Source organism: Larus michahellis, chromosome 1 (assembly GCF_964199755.1).
Source record: "Larus michahellis chromosome 1, bLarMic1.1, whole genome shotgun sequence".
In the NCBI taxonomy this organism is placed as follows: Eukaryota; Metazoa; Chordata; class Aves; order Charadriiformes; family Laridae; genus Larus; species Larus michahellis.
The window spans coordinates 71,250,497-71,274,278 of NC_133896.1; the positions used below are offsets into that span (position 1 = coordinate 71,250,497).

The window sequence follows — 23,782 nt, forward strand, 5'->3', positions numbered from 1 at the left end:
AGGGTGATATCATCCCACCTATCTTGTAGATGTCTAGGCATGAGTTAGCTGCTCCGCTAGAGTTAGTGAGGATCTAGTCAATGAAGTTTAAGGGTCAACGTAACCAAAAATGGGTCCATACTTTAAGTATGAGATTAATCATAACCCTGCAGCCTGCAATTCTAATAGCTGTCCCACTGGGCTGGGGACTTCTGGAAGCAAATAGTAAGAGGTGAAGCAGCACTTTTTTGGAGTTCCATAAATCATGATGGCCATGTGGCCTATTACAGCTGTGGATTTTTTTCCAACTCCATGGCTTTGCTAATAATAAACACACTTCTTTGTTTGGCATCTTAGTATTATCTTTCCACAACACACTATTCAACGGTATTTAGTAAGTTTATGTCAGTTGTGCAAGATCTAGTTTTCACTTCCTAAACACAAATTTTTGGACTGTTAAAACCATGTTAGGAAGAAAGGAATAATATAGGTATTAACACCTCACCCCCCTTTTGGCAAGCCAGGAACTGATCTATGATGACTGTCCTTGAAACCTCACTTGAGAGGAAGTGGGCAACCAAGAAATGCTTTTCTATGCCTTCTCATTTCATTTTTCCAGGGCATTGCTTGGCTTGGGAGCTAGCAGGAAATCTTTCACGTCTGTCTTGTAGCACATTCTCCATGAGTCAGTTGTGGGATAAGGCCACAGCAAGCCCAAACAAAGAATGAGCTCCAGACTGGAAGGATAGCTGTACAGAGCAGCCTGGGCGTGTTTTTGCCATGAGGTGTATGATGTGTCAGAGTCATCCCCTTTCTTTGAGCAGAAGAGGTGTTTTAGTTTGGGACAAAATCTGGAGTCCATTTTGGAAAGATAGCTGAAGCTCTGTTTAATGGCTGGACACCATTATGCTTTTAGGTGCAGAATGAACAAAGATGAAATGCTGAGGTCTATCTGTCTTTTCCATGTCATAGGCAATGCTTAGGGTTAAGTCATCTGCAAGGTTTTAAGGATCAGAATGCTAGATTGAGTGCTCACTTAATATCTTACTGCAGTAACATCTACTGCAAAGAGCTTTGAGGTATTCTAATAACCTAACCAGACATAAAAATAAAACCATTAAAGCATGTCATTTCACAAATTTCACCCGAAACTCAAGCTATAACAATTCAAAGCTATAGTGTAATGAACAGTCTCAGTTTGTTTCAGATATCGCATTAGCTGTTGAAAAAAAACGTGTTATAGAAAATGCTTGCTTTACACTTTTGCTATGTTATAAAAAAAATTTCCAGTAAAAATAATATCCAAAAGTATAAAATTATCATGCTGAAAAACTAATTAAATCTATAAGTAAAAGTAGTATTCCACCAACTTTTAATAGAAGAGCCTGTTTTTCCTTAAATTCAATTTCATTATCTCTTAAATTCCTTTACTAAATTTGACACTCCATCACATATTCTAAAATGTACAGTGTTTAGTAAGATTGCAAGAATATCTAAACTTCCCATGATCAAATGTAATGTTTGCTTAGAAATAAAAAATAGAAAATCAGTCGTGTTGTCTCTAGTTTTGCCATTTGTCCAGCGAGAAAGGAAAACACAGTTTCACAGAAAACATACAAATCCCAAAAATTCCAAAGTAAATTAATGATCCTGTGCCCTCTGTTTTCTTTATGAGGTTTTCCAAAGTCTGCCTCTTGTTTGTTTTCACTCACTTAGAGCCCAAGTAAGGTCAGATTGACAGTCATTTTAAGTTGCGCAGGTGAAGAATACCAAAATCTAAATTAGTGTGTTTCTTTTCCTCTTCAGAGGTTAAAGTGAGATTTTTTGCATTACTTTTTGTCATACTATTGCACACAAGATTTAGCCACAAAACAGATGTGACAAAATTGCCAAGCTGCATTTTGATTTCATGGGCCAAAACAAAATTTATGATAAGAAAAAATCCGTCATACAAGTAGTGGGACCTTCCCAGTAGCATATAAAGTTTTCTGAGTGCTCCAGAACACATACGCTCTATATAGGCTCCTCTAAAACAAAATTCTGTACCTGCCATACCATGGCTTTCTCGTGTAACTTATGACATAATTTGGTCATTCCTGCAGGTTGTTTTGACACACGGACAATGTTTTCTATTGCATGCAAAGGGCATATTCAAAATTATATTTAAGTCCTATTTTTATTTTCACTGAGGTTTCCTTTTAGTTTGTTTTTTTTGTTTGTTTGTTTTTTTTTTCTCAGCCAATATAATACAATTGATATCTGCTTATCTAAATAACTGTTCTGAATTTTCTTCCTCTGCATAAATCTTTACTTTCCATTTTATTTACTAAATAAAAAGGAGATATGGATATACCAAACCCGTTCTTTCTGGTGCTACACTGCAGTTGTATGCAGGAGGCATACTAATTTTCCCAGACTATAAAAAGTTATTGTAGGTATTTTTCTCCATAAGACCTCTTTGTTCACAAAACCTGTCCTGTTCTTATGAGTCTCAATTTTCAGAGAATGGACACTGAGTGCACAGTGATATCCAAAAGGGATTTTGTGGAAAGTGTACTTTTTACTGTGGTTTTTAACTTGCCTTCCTCTGGAAATTAGGTTTACACAATTACATAATTCTGGTCCTCAGCTTCAACAGATCTTAAGCCTGTTGGACCATTTCATCCTGCTTTAGCAGAGTGCCAGGCTGCTCTGAGTTAATATGTTCCAACCAATTAGGGAAAATTGCTGGCAAGGTACGGAAGAGAACACTGTTTTGGGCCTGTCACTAAGGGAAGTGAAGGAATAACTCAGCTCTCAGCATTTACATGACGCAGAGGGCTGGCAGGCAGTACTATATGTAAGTTTGAGCAAAACCTAAGATATTTTCTTTGCGCAGTCAGAACAGTTATGGATATTAGAGGAACTTAAGTGAGAAGGGTAAGCTAGCAGGTGGGGTGAGGGTTAGAGAAGCTGAGGAATAGGTGACATAGGATAAATCTGAGAGTCCCATGAACAGTTTTAGGAAAACAATAGAAGGGATCTGGAGAGATTACTTCTGTACATGGGATTCAGAGTGCACTGGTAGGGAGACGGAAGGTATGTGGATGTTCTGGTTTGAGGTAAAACAGAACCAACTTTCTGTTCAGTAATTTTCCTTCTTAGCTAAGCCTCTTCCAGTTCTCTGAAATTAACAGCATGTTGTGCAGAAAACTGTTTGTTCTCAGAGTGATAAGACCTATAGTTAATGCCAAAGAACGGTATGCAGAGAGGCTCTTGCTTATTGCTATAACAACCAAGGTCAGCTAACTTTGTTATTTGCCCCATTGGAGGGTTGGGAATGGAAAAGCATAGAGGGGTCCCACCTGCAGGGAGGAGCAGACAGGACAGGTAACCCAAAACTGACCAAGAGGGTATCCCATCCCATCTGCCCCATGCTCACTATAAAAGCTGAGGGATCAAAGGGTCAGCCCTCTTTCTTCAATGGCCAATGTCCGAGGAGGACCCTGTGTGTTCATCTGCCTTTGATCCTGATCTGTGCATTCCTGATTCCAGCTCCGGAATCCAGTTCCCATCCATCACTGAGTCCAGCCTGGGACTTTCGCATTGCCTGCCAGTGACATCATCTTGGGAGCTTGATACAGTTTTGTATATATTGTATCTATTTCATTATTTCCATTTTATTTTGTTATTGATGTTTCATTGAAGTAGTTTAGTTCCTTCTAAACTCACAAATCTCTTTATCTCTCCTCCTCCTCCCCTTGGAGCAAGAGATGGGGAGACCATCTGTCGTCCATCATTGGCCAATCTGGCCTAAACCACGACAGATTTATTGGTGCCCAACGTGGAGCTATATGGACACAGGACAGACACAAAAATTAAAAAATCTATGTTAAACCAGTGGAAGGACATCAGCAGAAGATTCACTGGGTGGAGCTTTGGGAGTCGCATTGTGAAGCACAGTCATATTTCTGCCAAACAGTTATCTAAAACAGCTTAGGGAATCAAGAATATATCTGACATGGCTTGGAAATTGTATATGTGGAGAATTGCTTATAATCAGCCTATTCCCATGAGAAAAATGTTTTTTCAAATGCAGATGCAAATGGTGTGACCAAGAGGGTAGATTAACCACTTCCTGCATATTTTTAATTCCTCCAGGAAGGGGCCCAAAGCTCCTATACAGCAAAAATCATATGTTTTGTATACTAATGTTTAGAATGACTTTTCATTAAAGTATACTCTGAGTGAACAATCAATGTATTCATTTTGAAAGACTTCAGTCCTGTTTGAGATCTAACAAATGGGTATTCTTTGCAGAGATCAGTGTGGAGATTTACAGGCTAGAAAGAAAAGTAGTAAACTGCAGTATGATAAGCCTGAGATGAATTCAATTTTAAATTTAGGCCATCTGGCTGGCGCTTCCTCTAAGCATGAAACAAACTTACTAGTTTTTAATAGCAATGCAGACAGTATACAGACAGTGCACTGTTCCAGGTAAATAATAGAGCAATAGCAGGACACCAAGCTAAGTGAGGATCAACTCCAAGGACAGAATATAATCAAACCAATTTCAAACGGTATGGTGACGATGAGATACTTCCAGCAATAGCTTAGCCCAAGTCCAAATCTGTACTATAAATGAGCATTCATAATGACACAGACACAAACAGAATTTATACTAACTAGTAATTTTCTTTACTCCTCCTGTAGTTGTAAAACTACACCTCAATACAACGCCCAGGATGAGAAGCAGAATATGTAACAATGAGAGAATTATGGGGGGATCTGAGTATATTTAAATTCTTTCACTCAACAGACAGCACTGAGTGGCCAAATTCACACGATCTCCCTAGTCATTGTTTCTCACATTAACTTAACAGTGTCTCACTGACAGTATGGTGTAGGTCAGGGTGGGGACAGCAAATAGTAAGAAATTTTGGCTTGGGGATGTCCTCCACCACTTGTGATCAGGGCCACAGAGGTGGGAACAGCAATCTCTCAGCTCTCTCTGAGCATCATCCCTCAGTTTTCATTAAGTTCTATAATTGTAGGAGAGTATCTGGGGATGCACTAGGAAGTTAAACAATAAATAATATTCATGTGCATGATTGATTGGAAATAGCACACTGTTAAAAGCAGTTCTGAGAAGGTAACTTGAAACAGAAGGTATTTTGGTAGCTGAGAAAGGAAGCAAGTGAAAAGGAAGCCTGGAGCAGGGATGCACATAAGCTCCAGGGCCCTACAGGCAAAGTGAAATCTGTGCCTATCTCTGTAGGAGCGTGTATTGTAATCTAACGAGGTGAGACCATACACTTCACTTACCATATATTTGCCTACGGCACACTGCCCTGCTCACCCCACAGTCTCCCTTAGGTGATTTTGGTATAGAATCAGAATGAAAGACAGAATATATATGCGGATGCAAAAAATATTGTTCTCTACTTTACCTAAGGCTGAAGAAGCTATAGCAGACTGACGAAGAAAAATATACCACAACTGAGAATCTTTTAAACTGAAGAACAAAAAACGTGAAGGCTAGATTGCCTCTAACGCCATTAAAAAGAGGAAAGTGCTTACAGATGAGGGGTTTTTCAAAGCCTACTGAGTAGAAAAGTCATGCTTATTTTTGACAATTGCAAATTAAAAAATAACTTGAAATGAAGAGAAATGGAAGTTATTGTTATTTCATTGCTCAGGAACAAATATTCTTTGTACTGGAAATTAAGATGCTAAATTTACTTTGCATCTATAGAGTCAATGCTGTCCAGGAGCATTTGAGTGCTTCTTTGCAGTAGCATACCATAATCTGGGAATTCTTGGCACCATTATTAATTGTTGTGCCCACATCTCCTGCATCTGTACTGCTCCAGTCACACAAAACCATTGAAAACCCACAGATCCTTCAGATGAGGCTTCCATTACTGGGTAAACATTCCTAAATCACACATATATATCTTTCTATTACCTTTTCTAACTCAATGCTATAGGGCAAACTTAGGAAACAGCAAATGCAATTGCATTCCAACAATTCCCACCTTTAGCTAAACAGGCAGCTGCTTCTATTCCCGTGCTAACTATGAAGTACCTATAAAGAGTGTTAGACTTCAGCTGAAAAATAAGGTTTGTTTTGAAAACAGAGAAATGATTTTAAAAGGGAAAAAAGGAAAAGAAGAAGGACAAAAAAAAAAAAAAGAAGAAGAACAAGCTACCATTCCCATTTTCTCTTACAAATGTGCTCTATTTACACCTTAGCTACAGCTGACAAATAAACATGGAGGTTATGGAATTTGATTAATACAGCATGCAAAAGAAAGTAATCTATTTTCATTTTCTTGAAAGGTGTATTGCAAATTTTTTTTTGGCTGTACAATGCTTAATGCATAGTATGCTCGCTTTTACCTCAAAACCTAAGGTAACATAGTCAACATAATAATTTCAGCTTAAACAGAAAGGCAGTAAAATATGAATTACCATTTAAACTCTCCTTACAGACACCCACAGGTAAATATCATAGAATTATTAATTAAAAAAGCGATCATATATGGAAAAAACCAAGAAATTTCTGGTTTAGATGTTGAAAGTTTTTTATATATGTGCTTTTGCTAAACTGTTTCCTAGGATAAAATCATGTTTTGTTTAGTCTTAGGGCTAAATACAAGGGTTACAGTAATACAAAATAAGGTTCAAAACTTAAATGTTTTTTATTGTTCTTACTAGTATTTTTCTTATTATCAAACAGGAAGAAAAAAGGTAGTTTAAAGAAATTAATGAATTTTAATAAATTGGGATATTTGGGATAAGATATAGCTATTTAACAGAAAGCAATATTTGTTTTAATTAAGGCCTAGTTGTAGCTAATTACAAATATGAATAGATGAAAATAATATTTCCCTTAGTTATTCTATATCAGAATTCCTGGATTCCAGGGTGTAAAATTACTAGGATATGTAGACTGAGGAAGAAGGTTAGATAACACAAAATGAAAGTGATGCCACTGAGGGAAGATATGTGACTTATATAACACACAAAAATACTATAGGAAAGAATATCTGTATAGTGTATCTGCATCTGTATAGTCTCTGCAAAGCCTGGAATGCAACAGTCTCTGCAAACGTACATACCCATTTGACATCCCACATTCCAGAACTCTTGAGGATTATAATTTGAAGAGGTTGCTCTTGTTCCTTTGGGGTAGATTCTTGTAATGAATCTTGTAGTATGTGAAACAAACTCATTAGCTGAAAAACAGAATGATAAAACCTTGGTAAGAAAAAATATTAATAAAGAGACCGTATTTGAATACATAATAATAAAAATATAATAATATGATCCAGCAATTTTATTAGGTTTTTTTTTACACTATCAGTATATCATATCAATGTATTTATATTTTAGGACATTTCTATGCATGTTGACATTAGTATATGGGCTACTCTGAGATATGGCTGAAATCCTATTTTAAAACCTTAAAGTAGTATTTCTAGAACCTTAAATAGTGTTTCTGTCTATAGTGCAGACTTTTGTTAAAGGTTCAATAACCAAGAACCATTCCTTCACCGAGATATTCTGTTTCGTCACCTCTTTGTTAGGTAACTGTATGATTTTTGTACAAAGCCCACTGTGTTCTCATGGAAAATTGGAAAGACACAAACCAAGAAATTGATCAAAACGCCCACTCATTCTTTTATAGTTCAATAGGAAAAAAAAATCATCCCAAGATGATCTTAGCTTGATTGCTGTTTTGAAGTTTAAATAAAATGACTGAAGAATCTCAAGACAAGTGAGCAGCGCATTTGTAAAAGACACTTAATTGGTTCCTTTATAATCTTCAGAAGATGTTAACTATTCATGTGAGTTGATTTTCTTCCTTCTAGCAGTGTTTCCTTGTACTAAGCAGATGTGGAAAACTTCAAATCACTTCTATCTACACTATTGCTGTTTAGTAACTAAACGTAAAGCTTTAAATTTCCGGGACCATCACTCTGATCCTTTCCATCTCCCCCCCCGTCCCTTTTTTTTATATAGAACTTTTTTTATACTCACTAGATAGAACATGTAGTTCAATAGATGACCAGAGAGGACTCTGACTATGGACAACTGGCAAAAGCCTACTTATTTTGATGCCGTTCAGCACCATTCACCTAACCAATCATTGAATCCTCTCCACAACGTGGTGGATGGCACCTGGGCTGGCCCTGAATGAATGCTCCTGTGGCATCATTCCCATGGTCAGTTATCTCTGTTCTTAACACTCCCTTACGGCTGCTGGCAGACAGAGTTAAAACAGCAGAGGCTGCACTGTATTGGCTGCACCAAATGGAGACACTCCAACACAGAATGAGTTTTGAATAATCCAATTTTTCTGGTATGAAAGATTTGGTCCAATGGAGCAAACTGCCTGCTATGGGGTATATTCATTTCATCAATGCACATTCCCTTATCTGCAGTTGTCATCAAAGCCAAGGATACTGCATGACCAAGTCCAGTGAGTACTACAGACCATACATGGAGAGGTGAAATCTATTTCACACATTGTCAAGTACTGACTGTAACTTCTAAATTATTTGATGCCGGAAAGAATGAATCAAAAGCTGTTCATACATTTTTTGTACTATGTTAATAATTGTTCTTATGAAAATACATGTAATTAAAGCAAAGCTGGGTTTCAATTTTCCTCACAAAACCAACTGAAATATAAAAATGTGGTGCAAATGACAAGATAGTTCTAAAACAACGTTATAAATACGACCGAATAAAATTGGACAGCATGTGTTTCCTAAAATTTTAACCCTTCCAATGCATAGACAGTGAACCATAGCAACATTGTAACTTTTATGTGATTAAATAAAAAAATATACCTGAATGTTTTACAAATTTTCGTGCTTGAGTCTCTCCAATTGAATTATTTTCATAGCACTTTTGATTAGCTAGGGAATGCTCAAAGCTCACAAACTTCTCAGATTTGGTATAAATCACGAGGTCTGACAACGCAAGGGCAATTTTTGTCTTCTTCATCTAATAATCATAATATAAAATAATGGAAGAATAAAAAAATCACAATAACATATTTCATTATTATTATTAGCAATTCAAAAGAAACTATCATTTTGGATTCATAAATCATGGGAAAAAGTGTCACAATTAGTTAATATTTTAGCTAAGATATGAATTTTGATAGTGAGAGTTGATCCGGTCAGAGACAACTAAGGTTATTGTCTCTATGTTCACATAGCAATTGTAGGGTAAATGGACAGATGCTTCCAATGCTTCCTAGCACAGTGATCTGTTGGACAGCTTTATCATTTCCCTGCTTCTGAGACCAGTATGTAAATTAACATAATTTTTCATGGCTCTTAACATTGCACACTTAAAATATATGTCCAACTTCATATTCCTAAGCAGATAAATTACTAGAAAAGAATACTGGTAAGAAGTACTTGGAGGGAAAAAAAAAAAAAAAAGAGCAGGAGAATCTGTACATCAATAGCACAAACTTAACTACAAAATACAGAATAACACAATATTTTACCCTGCCAAGAAAATCAATCATAGTTATATCCCTCCAAGCATTGCTCTGAAGTTAGGAAAACTCTGTTCCTCTTAATTAAGATGAAAAGTACTTTGGCCAAAGTCTTTGTTTAGTCTTGTTCCATTATCAAAGCAAGCAAAGCAAAGGTTGCTCTACATTGAAGCAACTGAAATTTTACCAGGGTCTTATTTCTTAAACTGAGGTACTACGTGACTTGTGAGCTAATCGGTGGTATTAGCCACCAAAGATCTGATGGTATTAATAATGTTTACATTCTATTAAAGCTTTTGAAGGCAAATTCTCATCTGAAAAAATAACAGGGATTGCCTGCTTGTGTCTCTTAAACTACTCAAAGTTCAAGTGCATTAATTGTTCTGGGGCTATGTCCCATGAGGAGCAATAGGAGTCTACTGGCACAGAACTCCTGAATAATACAGCTCTCTGGATGTGAAAGGCAGTGACACAGCCAAAGCCAACAGCACCATTAGGTATCTTGGGTATGGGTTCAAATGCTCTCCCACCCTCCAACAGAGCAACAGAGCGGGACCTCAGAATAAATACTCCCACTTCAATAGAGTGGGACCACAAAAACCATGCCTGTGAAACATGACCAGATACCTGTTGTTGCTGCTGTTGATCAAGATGAATGTGGTATATGTTCTGGTCTATAACATGATGTTACGAATATATGTGACCCTATTATCTGGAAGTTTGGCCTTCCCTGTTCAAAGAGGACTCCATTCTTTCCCAGAATTTTTCCTTACTATCTCTCCATATCAGATGGAAAGAAAAAGAAGCAAAGATTTTTGGCCTTCAAATCACTTAAAGAAAAGAAACACAGAGGAAGAGACACTGCCTATCAGGAAAAACACTGAGCCCTGAGGAGCACTGCCAGTCTATCTGCATTCAGATAATCAGGGCATGATGTGCGAATGTGACTGGATACTGGGTGCTTCCTGCCTGCTGAAAAATTTTGAACAAAGCAGTTTGAACCCTGATGGAGCAGCAGATTTCCATGGCAGATAATCACTAATTAGTTAAAAAAATAGGTAAGTTTAATTTGACTATTAAGAAGAAAAATACATCCAATTTTTACACTCTCTTTCAGAAGTAGTATTTAATTTTAAGTCTCTACATGATAAATGTAAAAATACCTTTTCTATTATAAGTGCTTAAAAATGTTTTAGTGTGGACAGAACTTTACACCTAATTTCATTAATAAATCCAGAAGAAAAGAAAATAGGGGAATGGCAACTCTTCAAAATTTCCCTGATAGACTGGTGGATTGTGGAAAGAAATATCTAACTGTCCTTCATCATCAGGAACTGCTGTCAGTGATCTCCTTGCATATCTCCAGGACCGCCTTGAGACCAACAAAGCAGTTGTGCAAGTTTATCTTAAATCTATTGTGGTATTGAGCACAAGAATTGAATGTGAAAAATGCAGGTGGAGTTTAGGATGGGAGCACAGGGAAGGGTTGATTTTAGTTGGATACTAAAGTGTGCTCCAGATTGGAGTGTCTTGTAAGAATCAGGAAAACTCCAAAACCTTGAACTAAAAAATATTATTTCAAAATATATTGCTCTAAGTAATTTTAAAGCCTACCTTTTAAATTTAGTCTCTATTTTAAGATAACATATTCCTTCTTTTTAAAAAAAAAAAGCTGGCATACATCTATGTTTTTTAAATTCAATTGAGACAAAAGTTACCTTTGCCTTTTTTCGAGGCGGAGCTGGAGGTTTTTGTTCACTTTTTCTTTTTGAGGAATCATTTCTTGGGAAAAGAGGGGCTCTTTCATCACTCTCATCTTCATCAGACATATTTTCAAGGTCAGAAATTTCCCCTGTCTCACCATGACTGTCAAGATTTCTTCTGAGCATACCTTCCTCAATTGTTCCAACTTTTTTATTTTTTACAAGAATTTTGAATTTTAATGCCTGTAAAAAAGAAGTTAAACAGTAGTAACTGGAATTATTTATGGCGTAATTGTAGGTTTTCATATCTAGATATTGTTTAACCCACATTCAAAGCTGTTTATTAAGTATAATGAAGTAAGGTAACACAATGGAGTGAAGATAGATATTGGTGAGACAGAAGTCAAAAGCAAGAAAAAGAAACAGAATCTGATGATCAAAGCACACGATAGAATGTGAATATCTAACCCCATGACAAGAAAAAATTATCTCCACCACACAGATACACAGATGATGAAACTGTGAGCAAGATTAAGATAGAAAGCTAAGTAAGTGTCAGAGGTGATGGCCAGGTAAATCATAGGAGATATATTTTTTTACTCTGCATTAATTCATTTTTATATATAGATTTACAGACATATATCTGATATTAATTTGAAATTTTCTTTAGCTATCATTGCAGCTGCTAGAAATTTGTTGCCCTATTTGATTAGTGCATTTGTGCTCAACTGTCTAGGGTATGTACCAAATTAAAAGTTTTGTTATGTCATTATACAGTGGATCCTACTGGTTTTACCTGGTCAGAGAAATTAACAGTTTGGTAATCTGTTGCCTAAGCCTTTTCTCTATTTTTAAATGGGTATGTTTCAACTTCCGTAATAAAAAATGTAGGAAAGAAATTCATTAAAGTTTGCAATTTCTAGTAAGATGGCTTTCATCTATGCATCTGAATCCTATGAGTATAAATTTCCCTTAGATTTATGAAATAATACTCACAGTAAAACAGCTATTACATAGCAGACATTCATCTCTACCTCTCTACACAGGAACTACGAGTGAGTAACAGGACTTACTTAGGTTCCTGGTTAAAGCAATCCACAAAAATAGTCCTTAAGTTTCATATGCATTTGTGAAAAGGAAGACCATACTGCTGGGAAGGTTACAGAAACAAGGAACAAATACTTACACATTAAATAAACGATAACTGAAATACTGTATTTTAAAGTATCTGTCAAGTAAATATGAAAAGCATGGATAATAGAACCATATATATAAAACCAAAGCTTTATAATAGAAACTAGAGCTGTGGACAAAGAAATAGACATTCCATTTATTTACATTGTAGCTTCCATTGCTGATAGTCCCTTTTATCACTTCAGATCTTGTATTAGTATTTTGTCAGTGTGGAAGTAGAATGAGATATCCTGTGCTTAATATCTATCAATGCCATTCTACTGTAAGATTTGATTAGTCTCTCTGCACTGGTGACTCAGAATAAGGAAGCCTTTTAACATTTCCTTCATTTCTTATTGATGCACTAAATTTTTTTTCTGTGATATTTTTAGAAGAGTTTCAATATGAGTAATGCTACTCATATTTTAAAGAGTTCTGAATTTTCCTTTGCGTATTCACAGTTCCCAATATTTAAAAGCAATTATATCTGCTTTTGGTCTTGTATTTTGCTATTCGTAGGTAAGATTTAATTCTATAAATTAAAAAAAAAAAGACCTACAAGGGAAGGAAAACCTTTCTATGGATATATTACTGCCTCCTACCTGTAAACTTCGTTTAAGTAAAAAAAACTATAGTCTGTGGCATCACATAAAAATGGGCCATGAAGTTTTAAGTCAGATAGTTTCTAAATTTCTGTTTATGAACGGTTGGCAAGATGTAAATACCCTGAGGTAGGATAAACATTTCAAACATTTCTTTTTTCTTTTTTTTTTCTATAAAGATAACATTCTAAAATCACAGCTGTCTTTTCAAAAACAATTACAGAAAATACTCTAGCAAGAAGAAATTTTGCTATTTTTTGGCCAGAAGCAAATTACAATAATAGTTCACCCAAATCACTGAGAGATAACCATGAACTGAAAAAGACATACTACAGATATTAAGTCTGTGCTTCAAACAGATCTTCAAAAAAAAGTATGACAAATGTATTGTTACACAATCACTGACTACGTGAAATTTGAGTTCTTTAATTGGTAATCAGCAGCGCTAAACACGAGGCATATTTTGGTACAAATGCCTGATTCTTTTAAGCAGATAATGAGCTGGAAGTCTGAACATTCACTATAACTTCTCTTTTCTAGTTTAAATATAAAATACAGAATATTTTTAAAAATACTTGGTTACTATGTATTTATACATAAACTGTAAGCATACTAAAAAATTTAAATGTGTAAAACACAGTAGATCTTCCCTAGAGCATAGTAGGACTTCAAGGCTGGCACAAGCAAGAGCTTCCAAGTACAATCAGTTGGAACAAATATTCAAATAATTAAATGAACAAAATTTAATTATCGTACTAAATAGGCATTCTGGTTAATGTGATGTACGACACAAATCAGAACAGATGAAGTAATACAAGACTCCAAGACAAAATCATGAGCACTTTGGAATGGATCATGCAAGCCCACTTACTGACCAATTAAAGCAAAAAAGGACAAAATTCAGTCCTCAGAAATGTAGAGAACAAACCCTGGATTTGGGTCATGAGTATTAAAAAGAGAAGAGCTTCGCCTGTTTAAATTGAACATGTTCTTCTCTCTGCTTCTCTCCTGACCAACTGTAGGTGCTTAGTAAGAGGAATATCAAATCCTAAAAACATCGCTAAGGAACAAGATTAAAATCAGTTTAAAGTTTTACACCATTTTCTATTTCAAGAATTATATTACCGTCTTAAATACTGATACAGGGTAAAGATGTGACACCTTCCATGAAGTCTAACATAGGGGAAGATTTGGAGGCATTGACAGAATTTATCTTGAATGACAATAACAGGGCACTATTGTTAAGTACAACTGGTAAAAAAAACCCTACCACCAGCATTCTTCAATGATTCAAGAGAATCACGCTTAGTGAAAGTGTGAATGGATGTCTTTGTGGCAGCCTTATAAACCAGAGCTATTGAGATACTTCAAATCAATACTACCAGTAATGTCTGAGCTCTAGTTAAATAGATATTAATTGTATCAGGAGCACCCTTTTAGCTATCCCATAACAAGCTTTCATATGATACAGTTATCCAGTGAGAAGTCCCCTACATTGAAAATTCCAGTTCTGTGTTGTGCTCTGTAGTAGACACAAAATAGACACAAAATCTGTCTAAATGCCCTTTTATTAAAAATACAAAAAAGCAAAACATGCCTAAAGAAGGAAACTGGGAGGGGTGGCATCGGCAGACTAATTTTCTGGATGAAGTGAAAACCTGACACAATCCTGGGTGAAACGTATGTGTTCTAAGAAACACTCCTTAAAAACAATTTTGCAAGGTGTTATTTCTCACTCATCTAACAGAAAGAGTCCCACTCAGGAACCAAACTTTAAAGATAGGATCAATTTGCTAATGGCTCAGAGGCTTGACTTATTATAACTGTTGGCAGTAAGGTTAGATCCCGTTGAAAACAGGACCCTTAGCTGGCAATGCCTCGTCCTGTTTTACCTGAGGACTCCATGGGATGTAAGAGAAATATGAAAACACATATGGTTGACTTTCCCAACCATGCAATCAAAAAGACATCTGACAGTAGTCTTGGAGAAAAGTTCTAGTGCAGATGATTTTGCATTTCTTAGAGACTTTTAAGGCTAAAAAATGGGGTGTAACTGATCTGCAAATACGTTGCAAATAACTGTTAACCAACCTGCTGCTCATGGTTCAAGAATGTAGGAACTCAGAGCCCCAGAGTAGCAAGGGCCAGCAGGTGAACAAGGTGATCGAGGAGCTGAGGATGACAGCAGGGCAGGCATGGGGCAATGATCGCACCAACTAGGGCAACAGTAAGACAAGTAGAGCAGGTCTGGCAGTGGTAGGCAAGTTCAGGAAGCAGTCCAGCGACTGCCAGACAAGTCACGAGGCAGGTCCAAAGTCAAACCAGGAAGCCATATCATATGCATACAGAATGGCTGAGTTTGGAAGGGACCCCTGGACACCACCTAGTCCAACCCCCTTGTTCAAAGCCAGGTCAATAAGAGTTAGGGCTGTGTCCAGTCAAGTTTTGAGTATCTCCAAGATGGAGACTCCATAATCTCTCTGGGCAACCTGCTCCAGTGCCTGACTACCTTCACAGTAAAAAATTCTTTTTCTCATGTTTAAACGGAATTTCTTGAATTTCACTTTGTTCCCACTGCCTATAGCCATTTCACTGTGCACCACTGAGAAAAGTCTGAGCCCAACCTAAAGAATACAGAAATTTTATGACAAACAATATTGATTTTCTTATTTTTGAGGTCGTCCCCAAGGCATGCTACATTTTCAACATCTTTCTTCTAATTTTTATAGGTGCTATAGACAGATTGAAAGGCAAAACAGTGGACTGGAAATGTTTTTGACTTGCTAAGAAGCAAAGGTATTTCTGATGCAAAGACTTGGTCAAGACATTTGCATACACGACTCGTAGGTCAAAAAAATAGGAATGAATCTCATCACTGAAGCAACAGAATTAGATATGCTAAAGCAGTCTTGATCTTGAATTTCTGAGTGAAAATCTTCATGTCCTACTTTTTCAATAACAAAAAAATAAGACTATAACTCTATAGAGATATGAGAGAGGAAAATTTGGAGATGGTTAGACTGAAAATTGAATCTTATAGCCACAGGTTAATCAGACCACTAACCTTTTGTCAGATGTTAGAATCAGTAAGAAGCTATTTGTCAGAGATTACAGACGGCCAGGTATAACCAAGTTTTTAAAGTTTCTCAGTGAGACAGGTCTTTACAGAGAAAAGAAGAAAGTGCAGTAGCAATATGAATCTCTTAGACATATACTCAAACGTTATATCTAGATGTCAAAGACTGTGGTACTTGGTTCACCCAGACTGGTCCAATCTGTGAAAACAGTAACTATCCTGGGAAAATAGTAACTGCGTATGAGAAGCTCCTTGTATATTGAGTAGATATGGGTGAAGAAAAAGGTGAACAAGTAGTCCTGGCTATGGGGTTAGTTCGTTTTCCCCCTAATAGTAGGATTTTAAATGCCCAGAGAGCATGGCGTTGTACTGGAGACCTTCTATGAATCTTTCTCAAGGAGGTTATTAAATAGGTCTTTTTATGTAGATAGCATGGCTTTAATAACTATGGGGAAACTTTGCAGATTGTGGCCAGAAGTGCTTCTGAACCACCACATCATAGTAATTGATCTTGCACCTGTGTGGTAAACATTGGAGATGACTCATAAAATAACAGTAGTTGCCACTTCAGTTTCAGTTAACAATGCGTCAATATCTCTTTCCAATTTTGTGATAGGAAACCTGCAAATAATGAGAAATTCCTAAAAAGTTCATGTATATATTATACCAGCACTGTAAGGTAGATTGATGTACTACAATGCAAAATAATTGAGGAACAAACCTTCATCAAAAGCATCAATGCATTTACATTCTTTTTTGTGTGTTACATTTGAGGCTTACTTGTTTCTTTCAGTAGCTGTCAAACCCATTAAAGAGGAAAGATTCAGCAGGGTAAGAAAAAATTGATCTCACTTCTAGGATTCTAATATTTTCTAAGTTCATCTACAAATTGCTGCACCAAACACCAGATTCTGTCGCTATACCAGCATAATCCAGGAGTGCTGGTGCTTATGCTGGTGCAATCGGCAGAGGTCTCTGGCACCAGCCAGTGATGACAAATATAGTTTGATGTGGGAACTGACTCAAAGGACCTGATATTCCAGAGAATATTAAATGAAGTCCATGAAGTCTTTTTTGAAGCACCATAGTGGCCAAGACCGCAAGGAGAAGATTTTGTGGTGGGTCTACTGCTTTGGGTGGCAAAATATCTGCATGGGAAGGAGATACTGTAGAGATACTGTAGAACAGACTGGTGAAGCTCAAGAGTGGCCTCAGTTTATCTCAGTGGATAAGGGGCTTGTGAAAGAATGAAACGTTTTTTGAAAGTCTACGTTTAAGTGAGGAATAAGTATGGAACCCAGCAATGCATTTTCAGGCAAAAATTCTACAGAGCTGACTTATGAAAAGTCTAAGCTATGGTAATATGGAGTATGAATTCCCTATATCACAGTAAATGTATGGTAAGGGACACATTTTATATAAAGTAATATTTTTAAGTATGTGATTCAGTGACTCCATGATTCAGATGCAGTACTTTGATTTTGTGTTTGCTATAGGAAACATATGATCCTTGGAGATCTATTAGACTGACTGCAGCTATACTTTGAAAAGCTTTAAAACAAACCCTCATGTTTAATACAGTTTATATTTTTTTAATTTGTAGAACAGTTTTCAAGGTTGCCAAGTGATATTGGACAGTGCGATATAAAAATATAATGCTACAATCTAAAAAAATATGTTGCCTTACTGATAAATTTATTAAGCTATATTAAATATATTAATGGCAACATTGCTATGAAAATATAACAGTATAGTAATACTTTAGCAAGTCTTTTGGACACACTTCAAAACCTTTTCTTTCCATGACAAGTCTTTTACAAAATTACATCTCTGTGTGTGTTGTCTTTCCTTATTACAGTGTTTCCTCCCCACATTTTCATTTGCATTGTTACTTTTTCAGTTATTGTAAAAAAAAAAAGAGGTATAACATCTATCTTAGATATCACTGATAACAGTGACAAGGCTAAATAACTATTTTGTATGCATGCGTGTATTTGTGTTACAAGAGATTAAAAAAAGTCTTTTGTCCTTGAAAGAAAATTATGTGCAAAGACTGGAACAATGGGAATTTATTTGTTTTAGTTTGCAATAAAATTTTCAACACCCATCTAATTGCCTTTTCTGACTTCATATCCCAGGGGTCTCAAGCCACCAGCTGAGAAACACTGCCTTAGGGAAAAAAACACTGAGAAAGAGAGAATGTTTTTGCAGTAACAGAACTTGATGAAATAGTTCCATCATCATTGTTACTGACAAAAAATGTAGATTCAGTTTTCCATTTCAGTAACGTGTTTAAATTGCAGGAAATTAATTCAATCTAAGGAACAGTAAATAAATTAGCAGAAAACAGATATACTAACATGTTTAAAGTGAAGATTTTTTAATCTTGGTTCAAAGCATAATGTTGTTTAAAAATTTATACTTCATTTCCTCTTTTAAAACTAAAACACTGGAAGCCTTATTTCAGAGAGAAGGAAGAGAGGAGAGGAGAATCGTTCAGTTTAACATCAAAATGTTGACTTTACAGGTCAACAGAAACTTTGAAGCTGTTCATTAAAACACAATGTTCTAATAACTTGAATTTTCCAAAATTAAATTAATCAGGTGTTTGCATAGCTCTCACATTCAGAGTTGAGATTCAGTAGTACTTAGTTCTACAATCTTTGGCAAGTCATTCCCTGTGTATAATCTGCCCTCTTGAAAGGTAGGTGCTCTTTCTGTGTTTAGACTACCATGTCTCCACCAGAGGACTACTGTGAGTGAACCACGTGTTAGTGGTGAGTGAATTCATGTTAAGCACTTAAAAAAAACCAGAGCAATTTCAGTTTTGCTACACAGCTTTTGATACTCAGGTTTATTCAGTGTAAGTAAATATGGTTCAAAATAACAAGACACATTACTACAGCTGCCAAGTTTCCATATAAAATAAAAAAAAAAAAACACAAACTTCACTTAACTGTATTTGTATATAAGATAAAATAAAACTTTTAATGTATCCAAAGCACCAGATGCTGGATCAATGTGAACTGCAAGATGTAAAGCTTTGCAAAAGTGTTAGTATGTTAGCTTTTAACAAATACATGCTTCAGCATTGTACTAAAAAGTTTTCCTTTAAATAAAATTTTTCTGTATCAATCCACATGATTAAGTTTTGCTTTTTCTGATTTCTTTATCTTTTCATGTGGTTTTTATTGTGTTGGTTAATTATTTTTTGTTACCACCTGAAGTCTATTTCAGACACCCAATGAGCAGTTTCATAAATTTCATTTCAGAAGAGCAAAAAAAAAAAAAACAACCAACAACCAACCATTCCCCCCCCCCCATCTTTCACAGAGAAAAATGCAATGTTACTACCTCAGGAGAAGGCAGTTGAGTCACATCTGTATCACCAATTGTTGAAGTAAGAAGTTTGTCACCTAGAATATCTTCTAAATATTCTGCCATTACTTCCTGTTGCTTAGGGCTGCAGTGGTTCTCCAAAGACAGTACAACTGGATAGTCAGATGCCTGGAAATATATTTTAAAGGTTTTAATTACTAATAAATAAAAAAAAAGGATTACTTGATTTCCCAAAATATCTTACAAAAGTCCCCTTGGTAATCTGTGTTTTGCTTTATTTTCAAAACTTTCAGAATATAGGTCAGTTGTTTCAGGTTAATAACACAATAAAAAAGCTCACAATATTTTTGTTAAAGAGAAAGTATAATTGAAAAATTGAAAAAAATGCATCCTCAGGAAGTTAAGGGGGCGGTTAAAACAGGGCTAGACATACATAGAGATTAAAAAAACAAAACAAGCAAAAACAAACAAAAAAACCCCACCCAAAACAAACCACTAGGGAAATCAAATGAAGATCAGTTAAGAAGGACACAATACTTCATTGGAGAAACCAGGTAGCATTTGTGCTGATCTTTGAAAAGTGCATACTGAAGTGTATTTGTCCAATAATCCATAGAAGATAATTTATCAGAGGCATTTAACGTACTGATTAATGTTTGATATAAAGAAAGTAGAGAGAAAATAAGTGTTAAATTAGACAAAAATCAGGCGGATTCAATTGCACAGGGCAGAGTACAACCTGGAAGCAAAAAGCAGAATTTCTTACAGAGTTAATGGCTCAGCTGATACACAGAGCTTTTAAAGAATGATGCATTGGCTACTGTGTGTCTGAAATGGTGTTTCTCAACAAATGAACTTACAAAGTAAAAAGAGGAATTATAATGTCATCTACCAAAAAAAGGAGGATGGGCTAAAACCTCCCAGACACACCAAAGCATAAAAAATAGTTTAGGATAATTTCAAAGGAAACTTAAAACATTCCGAATTCTAAAAACATCAATGTTGACAATTTCGGTGTTTTTCAAAATTAAAGAAATCTTCATCTCTTAAAACCTAATATCCGCTATTCCCAAGAAGCTCTTTCTTTTGAACCTAAAGGTTATATCACAACTATGTCACACAACCGAAATTCTGTTGACTAAGTCATCCCAGCAGGGAATTATCACATTGGGTATATGAACAACGTGTATACAGTCACACACATAATGCTGGCCTGAATACAAGGGTTATTTTAATAGTTGTTCAGGACTTGATTTGAGCAGGAGTTTTGCCAGAAACCTATACAAAAGACTGAGACAGTGCCAAAAGCTCTCCAGCTTTCGCTGCTTTGCCAGAGATAGGCAGAAACGACATTGCCCTAATGAGTCGTCTGACAAAAAGAGAGCAGTAGGTAGTAACCTTTATCAAGCATTGAATTCAAAATGAAAAGGGAGGGAATGGAAAACTGAGTAAATCTCACACTCAGCTACAATCTAACATTTTTCTCCATTTCATAAACTGAAGCGTAGGATATAAGACAGACTGATAGCAACAGAGGAATAACTGAAGTAAAAAAAATGAAAAGATATAAAGGAGTAAAACATCAGACTGATTCTGAAGTAGTTTTTCACTTTATATTCAGTCCTTGCTTAAATGACCTCAATAAATGACCTAACAACCTGAGTAAGACCTTCTGAATTTCTTGCACCAAGTTTGGCTTATGTTCATTATAAGAAAAATACATTTACTGTTCCTTAAATAAAATTTTAAAAAGATATTAAGAACAGATAGCACAATTTTCCCGTAATTTATTTCAACAATGCCCACTGCCACAAGCATTGTCTCTGTTTCATTTTTTTTTACCCTGGAGAATCACTGACAATAACCATGTCCATGGGCTTTGTTAAAACCACCATCGCATTTTAACCACCATATATATAGATAGATATACATACCACAAATGCATACTTGTCTATCACTTGAATTACAGAATGAAACAGAATTTTGCTAGTTAAAGTGTGACCATGATACACAACAGGTTCATTGTTTGAGCCATCCCAGCAGTCAATTTCCAGGCAACGACATCCTTTTAAGAGAGCACTTCAAAAGAACAAGAGAAACAATTTTACAGTCAAAAGAAAGATACCACACTTTCTTATACAAGCTGCTGTATTTCTGATTACAAGCACATTGAATAATTACAAAAAAAAGCCCCTGGTTTTTCATCACAGAAGTAAAGAAATCCTATGGAATTATACAGATGTGAGACAGAGCTATGTTTTCTGTTGTTTATCTTAGGCATGTTAGGTAATAAACTTTATTAGAGCATTAAGGAGTAATATGGATTATCTGAATAACCTTCATTAACAGACTAAAAATGAGAGTCAAAGATTTAAATAAAAGAATTTCAGAATGCTGGAAATTGTTCCTTAACGTAGAAGAATAAAAGTTTGAAAGGGCCTTCTTTATTACTATTCCAGGATTTGTCTGCAACTTTGGGAATCATTATACTTAAAAATAATAGCATCCCACTTACAGAATCAGGTTGTGCTTGGTCTTTACATAATTCGATTGTTCTCCTCCCACCTTATTTCTAAGAGGGAGTGCTAAAATTTCTCATATGCCTTAAATTTACTGTTTTAATTTTTAATATGTTAATGGCATCCCTTAAAGGTCTTAGGTTTCTCATATTTGGCTTGTTACTAATTTAAACATTTCTTGTAGACTGTTTTACCTAATTACCAATCTGTCTTTTACATGCTGCCCTTTACATGCTAACGATGTCTCAAAGATGCTTCTATCTTATTTTAGCTTTTATATTCTCCTTACACAAATAGTAAAGAGAAATTCCAATTTGCAATTATTTTAAGCAATGCAGTATTAATGTCATATCATTTTAAATACTGTTAGAAATAAATTCACTCGTGTTTCTGATCATTGCAACCTATTAGAGAATATCCAGAGAACAACCAAACCAAAAAAAGTTGAGAGAGATGATGGTTCCAGCTGCTTTCACTTCACTAAATTAGTACAAAGTAAAGGCTTCCAAACTCTTCATACTTTCTGTCCCCCTCTGTAATACCTTTATTACATAACCCATTTTCTCCCTCCCTGATCCTTTCTCCTAAATGCTTCTTGGCCATAAGGCATCCTGGTTTCCTTCTCTTGGAGTCAGATGCTGCACATTCAAAGACAAAGCTTCTTCTCCCTCCTGGTTACTATAATGACCACTTTTTTTTGTGGTGGTTTTTTGTTTTTTTTTTCTAAATTGACCATACAGCAACATACACTGATCACAGATATCCTTGACATAATCCACCATACTGTGCCCTTATGTCCTGTATATTGATCAGATTAAAGTTTGCCCAGGAATTTTACATTTATTTCAGGGAGTTATTTATTTTGGCATGGCATGTTGAGATTAAAAACTAATTTAATCATATATTGTGCAGCACACTATAGATTTCATTTGCTGCAAGGTAGATTTTTTGAGATGTAAGTGAAAAAATAGATTATTTCCAGACTATGAACAGATGGTTTGGCAAATATCTTGAAAAATGTATACACAAAATAAGGTACCACTCTCACATTTTCTACTTGTATCTGTGGTGGTTTCGTTCCTTATTGTCAAGCAGGATTATATGTGACTTAGTATTAATTTTTAAAAAAGCCAAAGAATGTCTAAAATACTAAAAACCAGTATCTAAATACCTGGTATATCCCCATAAATCGCTGGGCCCTATTAGTTGGTCAGATACCAAGTAGGTGTTGTGAGAAGATGAAATAAAATAGTCACATAATGGGTGGTTCATATCTTGGTAGACGGTCCTGTGATCGCTTTTAAATATCAAACAGTCTTCTGAGTTCATGTACCTTATAAATCCTTCAAATGACATCTGCCTTCTTTTCTTCACTGAGCAAAAAAGAAAGCAAAAAATTTCTGGTGTGAAGATAAATTGATGGTTATATCTGTGTATTTCCATAATTTTAATAGCCAATTCTGAACATTGCTAAAGGTTATTCAGCATAACACTTTCCTGCAATTTTAAAATTCATAGCAAATCATATAAACACAAACATCAGATGTGTGCAATTCTGGAGATGAATTGCTGTAGTTCAAAATTATAAGACATTTTTATTCTTCTCTGGACACCAGTAAGAAGAGTTTGCAGTAGTCTTAATTAAATACAAAGGAAAATATTTGTTGTTGTTTAGTTTTGGAAAGGGGTATGCCAGTCAATGCACAAAGAGAATCTTCTTTTCTCTGTAGAAAGAACAGGAATTGTTCTCCAAAATGTCAATTGTAGACTGTCAAAATAATCTTGCAGAAACTACAATTTGTAGCTAAATATCTTCCTCAGTGGTGGAAAATTCCAAATAAATAGTGATGAAAAATAATGTTTAAATTAGAAGTATTTGAAATAAAAAT

The 23,782-nt window shown here is 35.5% G+C and overlaps 1 protein-coding gene across 1 annotated transcript in view; it reads right to left on the reverse strand.

The window, feature by feature from the left end:
- PLCZ1 (phospholipase C zeta 1) overlaps positions 1 to 23,782 on the reverse strand; it is a 50,057-nt gene that overhangs the window by 17,594 nt on the left and 8,681 nt on the right. The window contains exons 4-9 of the mRNA XM_074572749.1: positions 23,065 to 23,266; positions 21,309 to 21,453; positions 19,390 to 19,542; positions 11,200 to 11,427; positions 8,820 to 8,976; positions 7,083 to 7,199 (exon numbers count right to left, since the gene is read on the reverse strand). Of these exons, the coding sequence (XP_074428850.1) occupies positions 7,083 to 7,199; positions 8,820 to 8,976; positions 11,200 to 11,427; positions 19,390 to 19,542; positions 21,309 to 21,453; positions 23,065 to 23,266 (1,002 nt within the window). The remainder of the gene's footprint in view (positions 1 to 7,082; positions 7,200 to 8,819; positions 8,977 to 11,199; positions 11,428 to 19,389; positions 19,543 to 21,308; positions 21,454 to 23,064; positions 23,267 to 23,782) is intronic.